General features: G+C 35.5%; 2 protein-coding genes across 2 annotated transcripts; both read right to left on the bottom strand.

Moving 5' to 3' along the window:
* Positions 1-306: 306 nt before the first annotated feature.
* Positions 307-2,453, bottom strand: LOC117780147 (apolipoprotein D). The gene is made up of 7 exons (XM_034616570.1): positions 2,380-2,453; positions 2,286-2,339; positions 2,100-2,211; positions 1,214-1,344; positions 1,074-1,153; positions 823-921; positions 307-634 (listed from the first exon to the last, which is right to left on the bottom strand). Exons 2-7 carry the CDS (start codon positions 2,300-2,302, stop codon positions 411-413), a joined length of 663 nt encoding a protein of 220 aa, XP_034472461.1. The 5' UTR covers positions 2,303-2,339; positions 2,380-2,453; the 3' UTR covers positions 307-410.
* Positions 2,454-13,298: 10,845 nt separating this feature from the next.
* Positions 13,299-14,315, bottom strand: LOC117780911. Its single transcript, XM_034617604.1, has 3 exons — positions 14,192-14,315; positions 14,021-14,134; positions 13,299-13,960 (listed from the first exon to the last, which is right to left on the bottom strand). Exons 1-3 carry the CDS (start codon positions 14,261-14,263, stop codon positions 13,529-13,531), a joined length of 618 nt encoding a protein of 205 aa, XP_034473495.1. The 5' UTR covers positions 14,264-14,315; the 3' UTR covers positions 13,299-13,528.
* Positions 14,316-14,562: the final 247 nt, after the last annotated feature.

Raw genomic sequence — 14,562 nt, 5'->3', positions numbered from 1 at the left:
TTCCATCCATTTGCTTCACTTGTGGATGGAATTTTTCTGGAAATTAAATTAAATTAATTTTGGCATAGATCTTTAGGTAAAGAACAAAAGGATTGAACTCAAGTTGTATACGTGTCATAAAAATCAATGAAGTTAACTTTAATATTGATAAATTTAAATTATGTCATAAAAGAAAACAAAAAAAATAATAATTACATAAATTATAATATTTCAACAACTTTTAGCATATTTATTTTTTTTATCATACAAGCCAGTAATTATTTGCTTTAAATACAATTTGTGTCAAATGTGTATGATTTTTTTGTAATTGATATAATAATAAGTCTGAGTATAAACATATTATTTATTGTAGTCATTTAAGAAGTTTCTAATATGACGAAAATACGCTCATAGAAGCGTTTTAGCCATTCTCATGCCTTCTCAATGGCCTCGTGAACTGCATTGATGTCAAAGTCATCCTCCTCCAATTGCATTAATGCCGAATCAGTTGCATTGCCCTCCAGTTGGGGACAGTTCTTCTGTAAGGTATCGATCAGCATGGCTTGAGAAATCTTATTGTCATCGAGAATCTTGTGGGCAGCATCGATGGACTCGACTGTGGGCTCCCGTTGGCGAGTTAATATCCAGACAATCTCTGAAATTGGCAAATGGTAAATGACATCGATTGTAATTATCGTGTTTAACAATGTCTCCCTAGTTGGCCGTAATGCAATTAATTATGCACTTGCATTAATTATGCCAAATGGAATAACTGATTTTGTCGTTTGCATGCCAAATTAGCCAAGACCAAGTCAAATCGAGACATGGCTTCCGCATACTCACTCAAATGGGCCAGAGGAGTGAGGCTATTACAGCTATAGACAACTGCGTATGATTCGTAATCGGTTCCCAGTACCAGATAGTTCGGCTTGCTGACCACCTCTAAAAGTGATAGATACAAAGATACAGTTAAGGCGATAGATAACACAGAACATATAAGTATATGTATAGATATAGATATAGATATGGACATAGATTTGTTATAGTTATAGTTATAGAAATACAACCTTAACTAGAGAAAAGCCTATACTTACGATTCTTTGAGAAAGATACGGCCAGCTGAGCAGGTGCAATGACCTTTGCAGTTCCTGTTACATTTGTTGATTTACCCGTGCTGTAATTTCAAAAAGAATTATAAGTAATAAAAGCATATCAAGTGAATTGCAGTACTCACAATCTGTTGATAGCCGAATTCACTACAGATACTGTAGTATTATCGACAATCTCGTAGCTTGCGTAAATACACTTTTTGCCTAACTCAAAGGCAAATGGATACTTTGAATGCTCATACCAGATACCCATATACTGTAAAATATATTAAAAAGTAATAAATTATTTATTTATTTACAATCTGAAATGTTTGATTTCGGTTCAAATATAATATCATATACAATTGAAGATCAGTAATTGATTTTCTTAAGTCAAATAAAATTCAGGATTTTTTTTTATATTTTCGAGCGATGAAAAAAAAGTGATGGTCAAAAACGTTTTCATTAAAAAATCCAGGTACAAATTCATATTGTGTATATCAAAATATTCTTACGATTCTAAGCAATGGAAATTATTATAGAATTCCAGAAGCATATTAGCTCAATTCTGTTAAAATACATATTAACAAACTCTTTTGCTGTCAAACTTAAAAAATGATCATTGAAAAACTCGCGAAGGCAATCAACTAGTCTGCCAGTCACTTGACTTATTACTCTAACCTGTTTATTTTTACTATTAATGTCATAAATTGTGTGGTATTTGGATGTTTGTCTTTATCTCTTCTATTTAAACTCTGTAAAAAATTCTTAGAAAAGCTCTAAGACTTTATCAGCTAGTTATCAATTAACTTATCTTGAAACGTGTTTGTTTCAACCATAGCGCCATCTGTTGGCTTTGATTTGATGTAACTAATCTTGAAATTAATTAACCTACGACTTGAAATTATCTATGGCACAATTAATTAAAATGAAAATTTCAATTGAGTGACATTTGATTGACTATAGAACAACTGAAGTAGCTGTGAAGTGGTTGATGGTTTTGTTGTGACTCACTGTCACACGTCCACTTACCGCATTCACATCAAATTCGTCCATTATCTTTACTTCTGGACATTGGCCGGGAAAGGGTACTTGAGCCAAGACTCCACTAAAAGCCACAAGTGTAAGCAGCCAGATTGAAGTGCTGTGAAGAGATTAGAAGTCCAACTTAGTTATATTCTATATATTGCGGAAAGCGTAGAAGGTGCTATTGGTTACCTGATTGACTGACGCATTATTGTTTTTGCCTGCACACGAATTGCTCTGATTAGTGGATTTTTGAGTACTTTGAGTACTTTTTACTAGAGCTCGTTCTATAACTCGTCTGCTCGGTATTTTGAGCAACTGAAACTCGAGCGGTTGCAGTGCATCATTTATAGATTTATTTGTAAAAGCTTTTGGATTGTTTCTACTAAAAGCTTTAAACACTGCGCCGACGCTGCTTTATTGTTTAGTGTCAACAAATGAAAAGTGAAAAGTGTTCGCGATCTGAACCGCAGGAATGAAAGTTGAACTTGGGAGGTGAAAACTGAGGACACAAGTGCAAGCGAGAATGTCAATGTTCTCGTTACACTCATTGCCCGCGAGTTTTTCACTTGGCTTATCAGCTGCAGTAGATGAATCCAAAGATCAACAACAATTACAAAAATTGTTGTAATAATATGTACTACTATAAATAAGCGCTTGTAAATATTAATATGGCATGATTAGATCTTCCGCATATTCAGCTGACTGTTTGAATGTCTGACAACAATTAGGTTTCGAAACACATCATCATTTGTACATAGATATAATATAAATATTAAATATATCATAACAATTTTAGTATTCATTTATAGCCGTAAGTTGATACATTTTAAATATATACGATTTTATCAAATGGTATTAAACAATGTGCAAAATATATTTTAATTTGTATTTGTAATGCGTTTTAAAGGCTTTTTAAATGGATTAACATCCACTACCACTTAACTAAGAAAATTTTCAAATTGCACTTCCCTCTTTTATTTCTCATATCAGTTTAATCTATTTTCATTGTAAAAATATCTTAATTACTATTTAACATTCAACTAAAATATTAAACTGCACGCTTGTAAGTTTAAAATTTAGCATCCACATGCATAACACAAGCGTAAAGCTTTTGTCAGAGTGTGGAATGTGTTTGTGGCGCCATCTATTGAAGCGCTTGCGCTGGCGCCATCTATGGTGTGCATTGTGCTTTCGCTGTTACTGCAACCAAGAGTGAGTTCTTTATAAAGCAGCTTAGTGGTCCATCTTGGCTATTATTTATTGAAATCACACACACACACAGAATTGCACTCGCAAACACACACACACATGTCAGCACACACAAGCAGAAAATTGTTGTATTGCGGTTATTTAAAAAAAATTACATTTGCGTATTATTAAATTAATTAAATGTAAGCCACAAATTGAGTTAAATGTGCAAAAATGCGCCAATGAAAGAGGACGAAAAAGTCTCTGAAAGGCCTTACACATATTGCTGTATGAAGACACCTGGCTTGCAATTATATTTATTTAAGAGGGTAGCTTGAGCAGTTGAAAAACGTTCTGTAAATGTATTCATTCTTTGTATATTAAGATATATCGGAAGGGAGCTATTCTTTGTCGTATTTGTTTCTTTATTTATAGTAAGCATTGAAATGAAAAAAGATTTAGCAAATCAAAATTTTAATTGGGGATTTTAGAAGGCAGTAATTTTTGAACAAAATTAAGCAAGATTATTTTAAATATTTTTATATTAAAATAAGTAACCTTAAAAAACGATAATAATTCTACAAACATTAAAAATTTTTAAAAAGTGAAAATAAAATAATTTCTAAAAAATTAATTAAAATAAATCAAGCTTATGAAATAAGCTTAAGTAGAGAAAGAAGATTTTTAATAATATTCCAAAATAAAAAATATTTAATATCAATAATGAAAGATAAGATACCTATCGACAAGAATTCGAACTTAAAGCAAAAACTATATTTATATTTTTGTTATGTGTTCTTGTAGAACTGTCATTTCATAAAATAAATAAAAAAATGGCACGTAAGTCCCAATGGTTTCTTGGGCGTAGCCTTTAAGTATATATAAATATTATAAATTTATTGAATGACCCTCGAGTATTTAAACTCATACAGTTGTATGTGGATCCGAATGGCCTGCCAACTATTTTCGTATGGGAATTTATGGCAGTCCAGCGACTGGGCCAATGCGACAAATGAAAGGATCCATGGAATGGGTTTGGGATTGGGGAAAATGGTATATGTGATATGGGCTGGTTGATCTGCTTGGCTGGATGGATGAATGGATGGATGGATGGTTGGATGGTTGGCTGGTTTGGATTTGGCTCGCATGCAGCGTGTAGTAATTAAATTTAAAATATGTACAGACGCCGAATTGTTTGAGCTTGGGTTTGAAACAGGTGCATTGTGTGGCAAGGTGGGGGGGAATAATTTTATCAAAGGCAACCGACACGACTATGAAACCGATGCCATAAGCCGGCCAACTGGACAGCCCTCGAATGCGGCACTCTCAACTCATACATATATATGGTACAGGCATGCATTAAATACACTCACTCGGGCACTCACACTCAATTCAATCATTTTGCCTTTTAAGTGTATTTTGCGGTTATGCGCTTTATGTGCATTTTGTCTCATGTAATTTGATTTAACTCTCTGCCTCTCTATTCATCTCGAAAGTGCTCGACTAACAAATACTTTCTAGTCACAACTAACTAAAATAGAGCAATTTTATAATGTACGGTAGATGGCGCCAGTGCACTTTTCCCTACTCCACACTATGTAAAATAAATTGTTTATTATTTGGATACTGCTTGTGATACAGTGATAAACCCCTTTCAACATTGACTACAGGGTATTTATAAAAAAAGGAAATCAGTTTCCTGTGGCCATTTAATTGAGTGTATGCCTTTTATAAATTTGTTAACAAATTGCATTAAATTTCATTATTGTTATGCCTGCCACTTGCTGCAGTTGTACAATCAGCAGTTGACACGTACAAAGGATTCAGCACAAGGATTAAGCCAAATGACCAACTAAACTACAATAAGATATATAACTACGACAAAGGGATTCAGTTCATGATGATGACCTTTAACCCAATTCCTTTGGGGCTTAACTTGAGAAAATGCAGCTCCTGAGAACGTCACAACATGACGCAATTTGGAATTATACACAATCCCACACACATACATGAACACCAACACACACAAATAGTTGGCTACTTATGACATTCTCGTGCTTTTTGGATGACTTGAAGCAGAAATTTTACAAGGATTTATATTTTTAGACATGGAATTTTTTTTCTGATATGATATATTATGATTATTGATTCGATTCGGTCGGCCTTGACACATGTTTCAAGTTTCATTAAAATAGCTTTAAAATTTCATCATTTCAGTTGTAAATTTAAAATTTTTTTAAAATTTATTTTTAAATAATTTACAATTTATTTTACTTCCTAATTTTAATCATATTTTTGAATTTAATTGAAATTTATGAATAAATTTTTTGTCAACTGCATGTACTTAATGTTAAATAAAGAAATAAATATATTTGTCAGAGAGTTGAAAAAATTTAAAACACGCCATAAGAAACAATTTATTTTAATACCACAAAGCACAAAAGGCAAAATTGCCATCATTTAACTGTTAAAAAATTCGAAAAGAAATTGAAATTTTGTTAACGATCGTAAAATTGCAAATTTTAATTGAAATGAAAATCGTTAGTTAGTTTAGATACTTTACCAGTATTTACAATTAGGAGCAATCGCGACTTAAGGATATAAACTTATATCAAATGTGATTAATTTTATGTTTTTATTTTTCATACAAGTCAGCGTGTGAAAAACTGAATGCTTATTGATGCTGCAAATAAAAAATAATTTATTTAGCAGTTTGTTGTTATGTCTGTTGTTGTTGTTGGCTGCTTGGGCATCAGTTGTTCCGCTCAACTTTCACCCGGGGCAGACAACAAAGACGCAGAAGCAGAACCTGAAAGTATTTTGATTTGTGCAATAAGTATTGTCGTTTGGCTGCCACTGTCGGCAATTTCTTAAATTTTTTATAGCGCATAACCTGTCTGGCACACATGCGCTTGCCGCCTCTGCCCCAGTCCACGCCCCCCGTCCCCGTCCCCATCCCCGCCCTCTCCACCACCTTCTTCATCTGTCGCGGATTCCCTGCAGCGCGAACTTAGCGCCCGTTGTTTGTTGTTTGTCGTAAGGCTCAAAGTTAGAGCAGGACCAAGACGAAGCCGAAGACGCGGCGGAAGACAAAGTCGAAGTCGAAGACGAGAAGGAAGAGGAAGACTTCGTCGCTATCGTTGGCTACGCTTATTGCATTATGCCACCGAACGCCAAGTCAGTCAGCGTGCGTGCACAGCCAGATAGAAGGCACTGTAGGAGGCAAGGACGAGGTGATTGAGATGAAGGAGAAGTGGTAGGAAGTGGTAGGAAACGGCTCAGGATATATCCTCGCCAAGTGCAGCTGATGCCACTTTTGGCCCGTGGCAATTGCTGTTGTTGTTCTTGTTGGTTCTGGCGTGCAAAGAAGAATAACTGAACGCAAAAAATAACAAGAAACGAAAATTACAAAATTATGTCAACGAACTCGATATACACTTTAAACTGTAATAATTTTGTACAAGGAATCAAACTGAAACAACTATTTTGGTGAAAGGTTCTATTTCAGTTTTCTTCTTTCGGTTTCGGTAACAGTACCGGTACGTAAGGGCACTACAAATCAATTTTGAAAGGGAAATTGGATGATGCATGGCTTATAATCGAAAAATATCAAATTTTCTAGTTGATAAAAATGTAAATGCAGAATCAATTTAGAGGCCAAATCATGATCAAAAAGACATTCCGCTTGAATATCGGTTAATTTTTGACGAAGCTATGAGAGATCAAAGAATTTGAAAAAATGTCAAGGGGTGTATATGGAAAATTGGATGATAGATGGCTTAGTTTCGAAAAATATCAAATTTTCTAAACGATAAAAGTTTAAATGCAGCATCAATTTAGAGGCCAAAACATGATCAAAATGACATTCCGCTTGAAAATCGGTTTGTTTTTGATGGAGTTATGAGAGATCAAAGTATTTGAAAAAATGTCAAGGGGTATGTATGGAAAATTGGATGATAGATGGTTTAGGTCGAAAAATAACAAATTTTCTAGATGACAATAATATAAATGCAGAATCAATTTAGTGACCAAATCATGATCAAAATGACATTCCGCTTGAAAATCGGGTCAGTTTTGTTCAAGTTATGACAGTTGGAAGTTTGTTAACTCTTTGACCTAGCAACTTTACCACAACCGTACCGGTACGAGCGTTTCGGTTTTGGGTTCTTGTAAGAGAATTGATTTCGGTTACGGTTTTATTTCTAGTTCTAAAAATGAAAAGGTAAGATTTGGTTAACGGTTCCGTTACCGGTTACGGTGTTATTCCCCGATTTTATATAATATTTAATTAAACTACTACTGTCAATAACAACAATAATTTGATGATTAAATCTGAAAAAAATTGACAAGTTTTTCAATTAAAATTAAACAAGAAAAGTTTTTAATTTTTATAAATTATAGCATTTTAATCTATTTTAATTTATTTTCAATCATTTAAGCAACTCTTTAAATTCTTTCCGTTGAGTTAGTTTAGATTTCATTTACCAAATTATTTGGAATTTCAAATATTTCGTATATGTATGCTCAATAAAATAATACATAAATCATTAATTATTAAACATTTATAGAAAACAAATTAGTAAATTTCAATTAGATATTGTATAAAAAGTTAGAAAATATTCTGTAACAAACCTCGCAGCAAAGTCTTCTTACCTTTGAGTGTAGGGCAAATAAATATGAGAATTGGCACAGCTTTTGGTACGCAACTTATGCTTCCCCTCCCGCAAACATTTCCTGCATCGTCTATCCCTCCACCCACTCACACAGACACACACACACACGCATACACATACACACAGAGTTGTTGGCAAGAAATGTTAATACCAAAAACGAACCATTTGCCGCAATGAAAATCGCGTAAATTTCATACTGATTGTAAGTGTCGCCGTTTTGCTTGACGTTCCCGTCGCCGGATCTGGAGATGAAGACGTAGCCAAGGAAGGATAGGGGAGGATTGAGAATGATGCAAGGATGAGATGCCGCCTTGTTGCCGTCTGTTTGTCTAGCTGCCTGCCACATCCTCATCATCCTGCCTCAGTGTTGCCTGTCGCCTGCAGATTGTCACCATTGTCACAATTGCAATTTTTACTTTTGCGCTGTCGTTTTGGCCCTGATTTGCTTGCCATTTTTGCGGCATTTACCATCAGCGTCTTCGCGTCGGCCATAAGCTAAGGACTAAGGACTAAGGACCATGGCTAAAATGCCCTTCGATTGCATTAATGGCAATCGCGTCCAGTGCCAGCTGCAAATCTCTCAAATGAGAAAACTTTTGCACCCCTTCTCCAGCCAATGGCCAACTGAATCTTTCAGCATGTCGTTTGGTTGTCTTTCGGAAAATTTACTCACACTCGGAACGTGTGTAACCAGCCGGAAAGTGATACTATAGTAAAATCAGTCTTAGATTTGCTGCTGTGTGGATAAAAGTTGGATCAATTCCTTGTTACATTGTTTTTTGGATGCATGACAAATTTGAAACTGAATGTGGAGTACAGAAGCAAGAAAGGTAGCAGATTCATATATATCCATATTTGCGGTGTTTTCTATGTTATAATTTAAATATAACTAACAGCTTATCAAGTCACAATGGAGGACGATCATCTGGACATGGAGTAAGTAACTTAAATGGCTGTATTTTATTGACTGGGAATCCTTGTTTCTCTGTGATTGCATGAAGAATAAAGTGAACATGGAGGTAACATAACCTTTTTTGAGTGTTAGATGTTTCCTTTAAATATCAGCATGTATTCTAAATTCTTTGCATAATGTATGTAAATAATAAGTTGGCCAAAAATTAAGTGACCATGGATGACAGGTATTAAAGTTGCCTTTAAGGTCAGTAATTTAGAAAATTTATTATAAACTCTGATGCACACCTTAAATGCTGGCCATAGTTTTACAAAATAATGTGAGCATGGAGGACCAGATAAAGGGCTTACATTTTTAAAAAATAAAAATGTAGATATTAACTGTATTATACAAATTGTATTAAATAAAGTGAACGTGGAGGACAAAAATAAATATATGAATATATATATTTGGGTTGCAAATTGTTAGCTTTCGGGATTATATACGTTACAATGTTGTTCTTGACAACATTACGAAATAAAGTGACCATGGAGTATAAACGAGCTACAAGTAAAAAGTTGAGACTCAACTGATTGCCATTGGAAATGTGAGCCATCTGCGATATTCGAAGTGTGATTAAAAAATAATTTCACAGGAATATGACAAGAAATGAAAACGTGGCAAGCACGTCTTTGATTTGGTAACGAGAGAGAACCTCGGGGAAAGTCAAAGAAAACATTTGTCAGGCATCGGGAAGACTGATGGCGCTTTTGATGGCCGAAAATCAAGTTTGTTTTTACGTGCCGCGTGACAGGAACGTGTGGCACTGCCACATCCAATGCCACAGTGCCACAGTGCCAGCGACTTTTGGTTGGTGTGTGGGAATTCGGCTGCGGATATCAAAGGTCGCAGCTGCTGCAAATGGCTGGTGCTTTAACGAAATGAGAACCTTGCCCCATCCGGTGGCACAGCCAATGCGACGAGTGGCAGTGGCTATGAGAAATCGCTCGTCATTATTGACGCTTGCGAAAATTCGCTAGAATCGCACACATGCCTCCCCCTCCCCCCTTTTGTCTGCAGACATTGCGGGGGCGCCATAAATTATGCTACTTTCTGCGTGTTGCCTGCCGCACGAATATAGACATCGACATCTGTAGCTGTGAAAAATCGTGCCCCAAAAACTTTGACCCGTCCTCCCCTTCCAGGCGCCTCCCCCTTAACCACTAAACTGCTGCCAACTTATTGAAAATCACTTAGACACACATGTGACGCCCGGTCGAAAGCGTTACGTGAGCGTAAAACTGGAACTTCTCCCACTCCCATGTCCCCCACTTCTAGTCCCGGTCTGGTTGGGTACTTTGTATAATTTATGTTCGGCATTAGAATTTATTTGTTACCACAGCCCTGAAACTAGCTAATCTTGTATGTAGAGAACTGCTGCTTGACATAGGAATGACAGCCATGTCCAATGGAAAAACCAGTTGAAAGCGATTTAAATTCTTTAAGCCAATTACTGATAGTAACCAAAGTTACTTTCTAACTGGTTTGACAAAAGGAAAAGCCGCTCTAAATCATATCTTGTGCAATAAAATATTTTTCATTGTTATAGCTAAGTTTTCATTATTTTATATTTCAATACGTAAACCTTAAACGATTTGCAAGCGATAAAAGTGATAACAGAATGAATATAATAACATACAAAATATTATAAATATGTTAAACAAATATTTAGTGATATTTAAATCAAGGCTGCAAACCACAAACATTTTGTTAAAGGTTCGGTGGCCAAATTTTGACAAAAACTTGATCTGCTTGCATTATAGAGGAACCTACATACTAAGTTTGGTGTCTCTAGCTCTTATAGTCTCTGAGATCTAGGTGTTCATACAGATGGACGGACAGACAGACAGGCAGACAGACAGACGGACATTGCTATATTGATGCTGATTAAGAATATATATACTTTATAGGGTCTGCCACGCCTCCATCTGCCTGTTACGCACATATTCGTTAAAACAAACCCAATAGACCCCTGTACATTTTTTAAGTACGGGGTCTAAAAATTCATAATTTTGATAAGAATCTAAATTAATTTAAAGATTTAAGTATGACTTATCTTTATCCGAAGTCTCAAATACTTGAGTTATATTAGAAAAGCATAAAATTATTGTAACAATTTTTATTTTCGAACCGAACTTTTTATTAAGGAAAGTGGTGTGGTTCATGTTCGGGTTCGCTGGGTAAATAATTTCAAGGGTTCAATTCATAATTCGTTTCACTCTGCTTTAAAACCCGAACTGAACCGGTTCTGTGAGGTTCGGTTCAGAATCGGTTTGCAGCCTTGATTTAAATACACTAATAGTAATAGACAATAGTTATTAAAAGAACAATAAGAATAGAGAGTTGCGAAAAAATTATCAAAAATAAAATACTTGCTTGCGTGTTCTATAAAAAATATTGATATATTTTCCAAGCTAAGTTCAGTTTACATATAATATTTATTTAACCAAAATCCCTTACTGTGGGAGCCTCTTGAAATCAACATCAGTAGCACCTTATCGGTTGCTTTAAAAAAATGGCTTAAACTGTTCTCGGCCCACAGATATGAGGCAGGCCAACAGCTGTCGCGGTTGAGTGCACTTGATAAACGAGCCGAGTCCTGTAGTGAACAAAAGGGGGAACGGGAAAGCGGGAAAACTGGAAAACGGGTTTAAGCCCCAAGGCCAACAGAAGCCCCAAACTAAGCCTAAGCATTGTCAAACTCGAACATTCTAAGGCTGCTAATAGACACAACCGAGTGGAGTCCAGCGACGACATATTCGTAATTTATGACCAGTCGCTGAATGTTATCTTCGGAGTGAAAATGGCGGATGTGGCGAATACTATCTCAGGGTAACTGCCGAGTTTTGGGTGCTGCTAACATTCACGCACTGCTTTTGTGTCCTGTCTGTCAGTGTCAGTGTCCTTGTCTGTAATTGTTTTCCTAATGGAAGCCACCCCAAGAACATTGACCGCACTTAAGTTGTCAGGCGAGTATGTGGTTCTACAAATTTATGAGCTAACATCGAGACCGAGGATTGGGTATTTGAAATTGGGATTGCTACTTACAAGTAGTACGAACAAACAGCTCATTTACAAGACTGCATTTGATAAGAAATCAGCTAGAAAATGATTTTCTAAACGATCATTGAAAGCTGTTTACGATATGCAAAACTATCGACTTATGTTGGGTTCAAAGTTTATTTATTCTCATATCTGCTGTTTAATAATTTTCTAATAATTTTATTTATTTGTTTTGTTGTAACCCTTGTTATCTTTTCAAAGGCTTAAGCTTTAGCTCTCCAGTCTTTTCTCTCACTTTCTTCTCTTCAAATGTTGATTGCAAATTTCTTGGCATGATTTTGTAACTTCATTTGCAAATCCCTTAAGCCTTTGCCCATTAAAGACTAAGCCATTTGACCAAAAAACAAATGTATGAAGTTATGTTAAAAAGCCTTTTGCCAAAAATGCAAACATGAATCCACAATATCGCAAGGAAATCCTTTGCCTGGAAGCCAACTCAATTAGTTGCACGCATCCATTAGATATTCCAGGCACAGACACAGTTACAGTCACAGTTATAGCCACAGAACGATTGCAAAGCCATAAAATAGCCAAAGGCCGCATTGAAAAGACCAAAAGAAGATTATTATTGTACTACGGTGTAAAGGGGGAAGGTTTTTGGGGACAGCACGGAAAGGGAAAACAAAAAACAAAACACAAAAATGAGACCAAAGATGTCACGCAACGGTCTGCCTAAAGGGATTTGCCATAGCACAGCAAAATATGTATTATATGCGTATAGATGATATTTTGTTATGAATACTAATGTGAGAGGGGAACTTTAAAAGGGCCAGCAAACACTTTGCATAACGGACAATAGTGCAAATACTATGGAATATCAAGTCATTCCAGAAGAGTCAATCTTCCAATTTTGTGAAATTCTGTATGAGAATATTTAATAAATATTAATTAATTTTTAATAAATTTTCTTTGGAGACTACTTATAGAATGCTAAAAATTTTTTTATGTACCTATATTCATAGCGTGTAATTGGCAATTTAATTGAATTTGTGTTAAAATTCTTTTTGGAAATATTGATAATTATTTGAAATCAATTTGGCTTAAACATGTATTTCTAAAAATCTCAAAAGTGCAAATACTATGGAATATCCAAGTCATTCCAGAAGAGTCAATCTTCCAATTTTGTGAAATTTTGTATGAGAATATTTAATAAATATTATTTAATTTTCAATCAATTTACTTTGGAGACTACTTATAAAATGCTAAAAAATTTTTTATGTACCTATATTTATATTAACAATGTTTATATTAACAATGTTTTTGTGTACCTTTTTATTTGAAATTAATTTGGCTTAAACATGTATATCTTAAAATCTAATAATACAATTGAAATAGTAAAATATACTTTATTAATTAGTTTTGCAGAAATCAAAGCGAACTTGTTTACAGGAACAACTCAAATTTGACAAGGGAGCATTGTTGGAAGGTCGCTCAGTCAGCTGCAACTAATGCGTCTCCATCAGATTGGGTATACCAGGTACAAATCATCATTGAAGCAACCACTCGGCGTAGATATATATGTGTATAAATATATGTATACATATTTAGAGAGAGCTTTACTTGTTGGCAACATTGTGATCCACTTTGCGGCATATCTTGCTAAGATGTTCGGGCAGAGGCTTGCCAGAGAGACTCTTCACGCCCAAAGGCTGCAGTTTCTTCAAGAGATTGTGAACACACTGCTGCTGATAACATGCAGAGTCTACACCATAGACCTTGTCATCCAAGTAGAGTATATCGATGCCCTCACTCATGATGCGCACATGATAGTGATGGGTGTTCGGAAAGAAGTTCAGTTCGGTGCCCAGTTCCTTGGTGATCAGCGTATTGACCTCATAGATTTTGACCAGGAAAACAACGATTTCGGTGCCACTGTGCAGAGTCTGTCCGGCGGGAAGAACGGTTATCTCGACCACACAACGCTCACAGCAGATTAACTCTGGTTCGTAGGGTTCAAAAGCATGAAAGGTCAACAATGTGCAATCAGGCTAAGATACGAGAAAAAATCCTATTACATTAAGACCGATTAGATTTCCCATTAAGCTCACCTTGAAGCGCTTGCGATATGTATCCAACAGCTCCTCGGTGCTATAGATAGTGCCATGCCAACGTGGAGGAATATACACCTCAAAATCGGCCGATGTCAGTAACATAACGCCATGCTGAAAGTTCGATTTCGGCATTAAACATTTAACATGAATTTTAAGCCCAATGCTCACCAGATCGTACGGATATTCGTCTAGATTGTCGGGTGTCACCTCCTTGGGTGTGCCATAAGCATCAAGAAACATTATGCTAGCTATAACTCGAATCGAATGGGCATATAACTTCAACTCACAGAAATTTTATAAGTTATACTGACAGTTGGAAGTGTAAAAACCATATGACAATTATGTTTAGAGTTGTATAGTGTCGTTGAAAATTAGTTCAACTGAACTACTCACAAATGTTAATGAACGAACTAAGTTCCTGATTCGCACCACTAAACAAATAACCTATAAAGAAATCATTTCATACAACGAAAATGCCGCAGACATGGCGTCCACCGGTGAAATTTGCTATGCAACTTGAAAAAAGAACCTGTTCTTTT

Source organism: Drosophila innubila (genome assembly GCF_004354385.1).
Source record: "Drosophila innubila isolate TH190305 chromosome 2L unlocalized genomic scaffold, UK_Dinn_1.0 4_B_2L, whole genome shotgun sequence".
NCBI classification, from domain to species: Eukaryota; Metazoa; Arthropoda; class Insecta; order Diptera; family Drosophilidae; genus Drosophila; species Drosophila innubila.
Note: the sequence above shows the minus strand (reverse complement) of the source record. Positions and strands in the feature narration are given on the sequence as shown.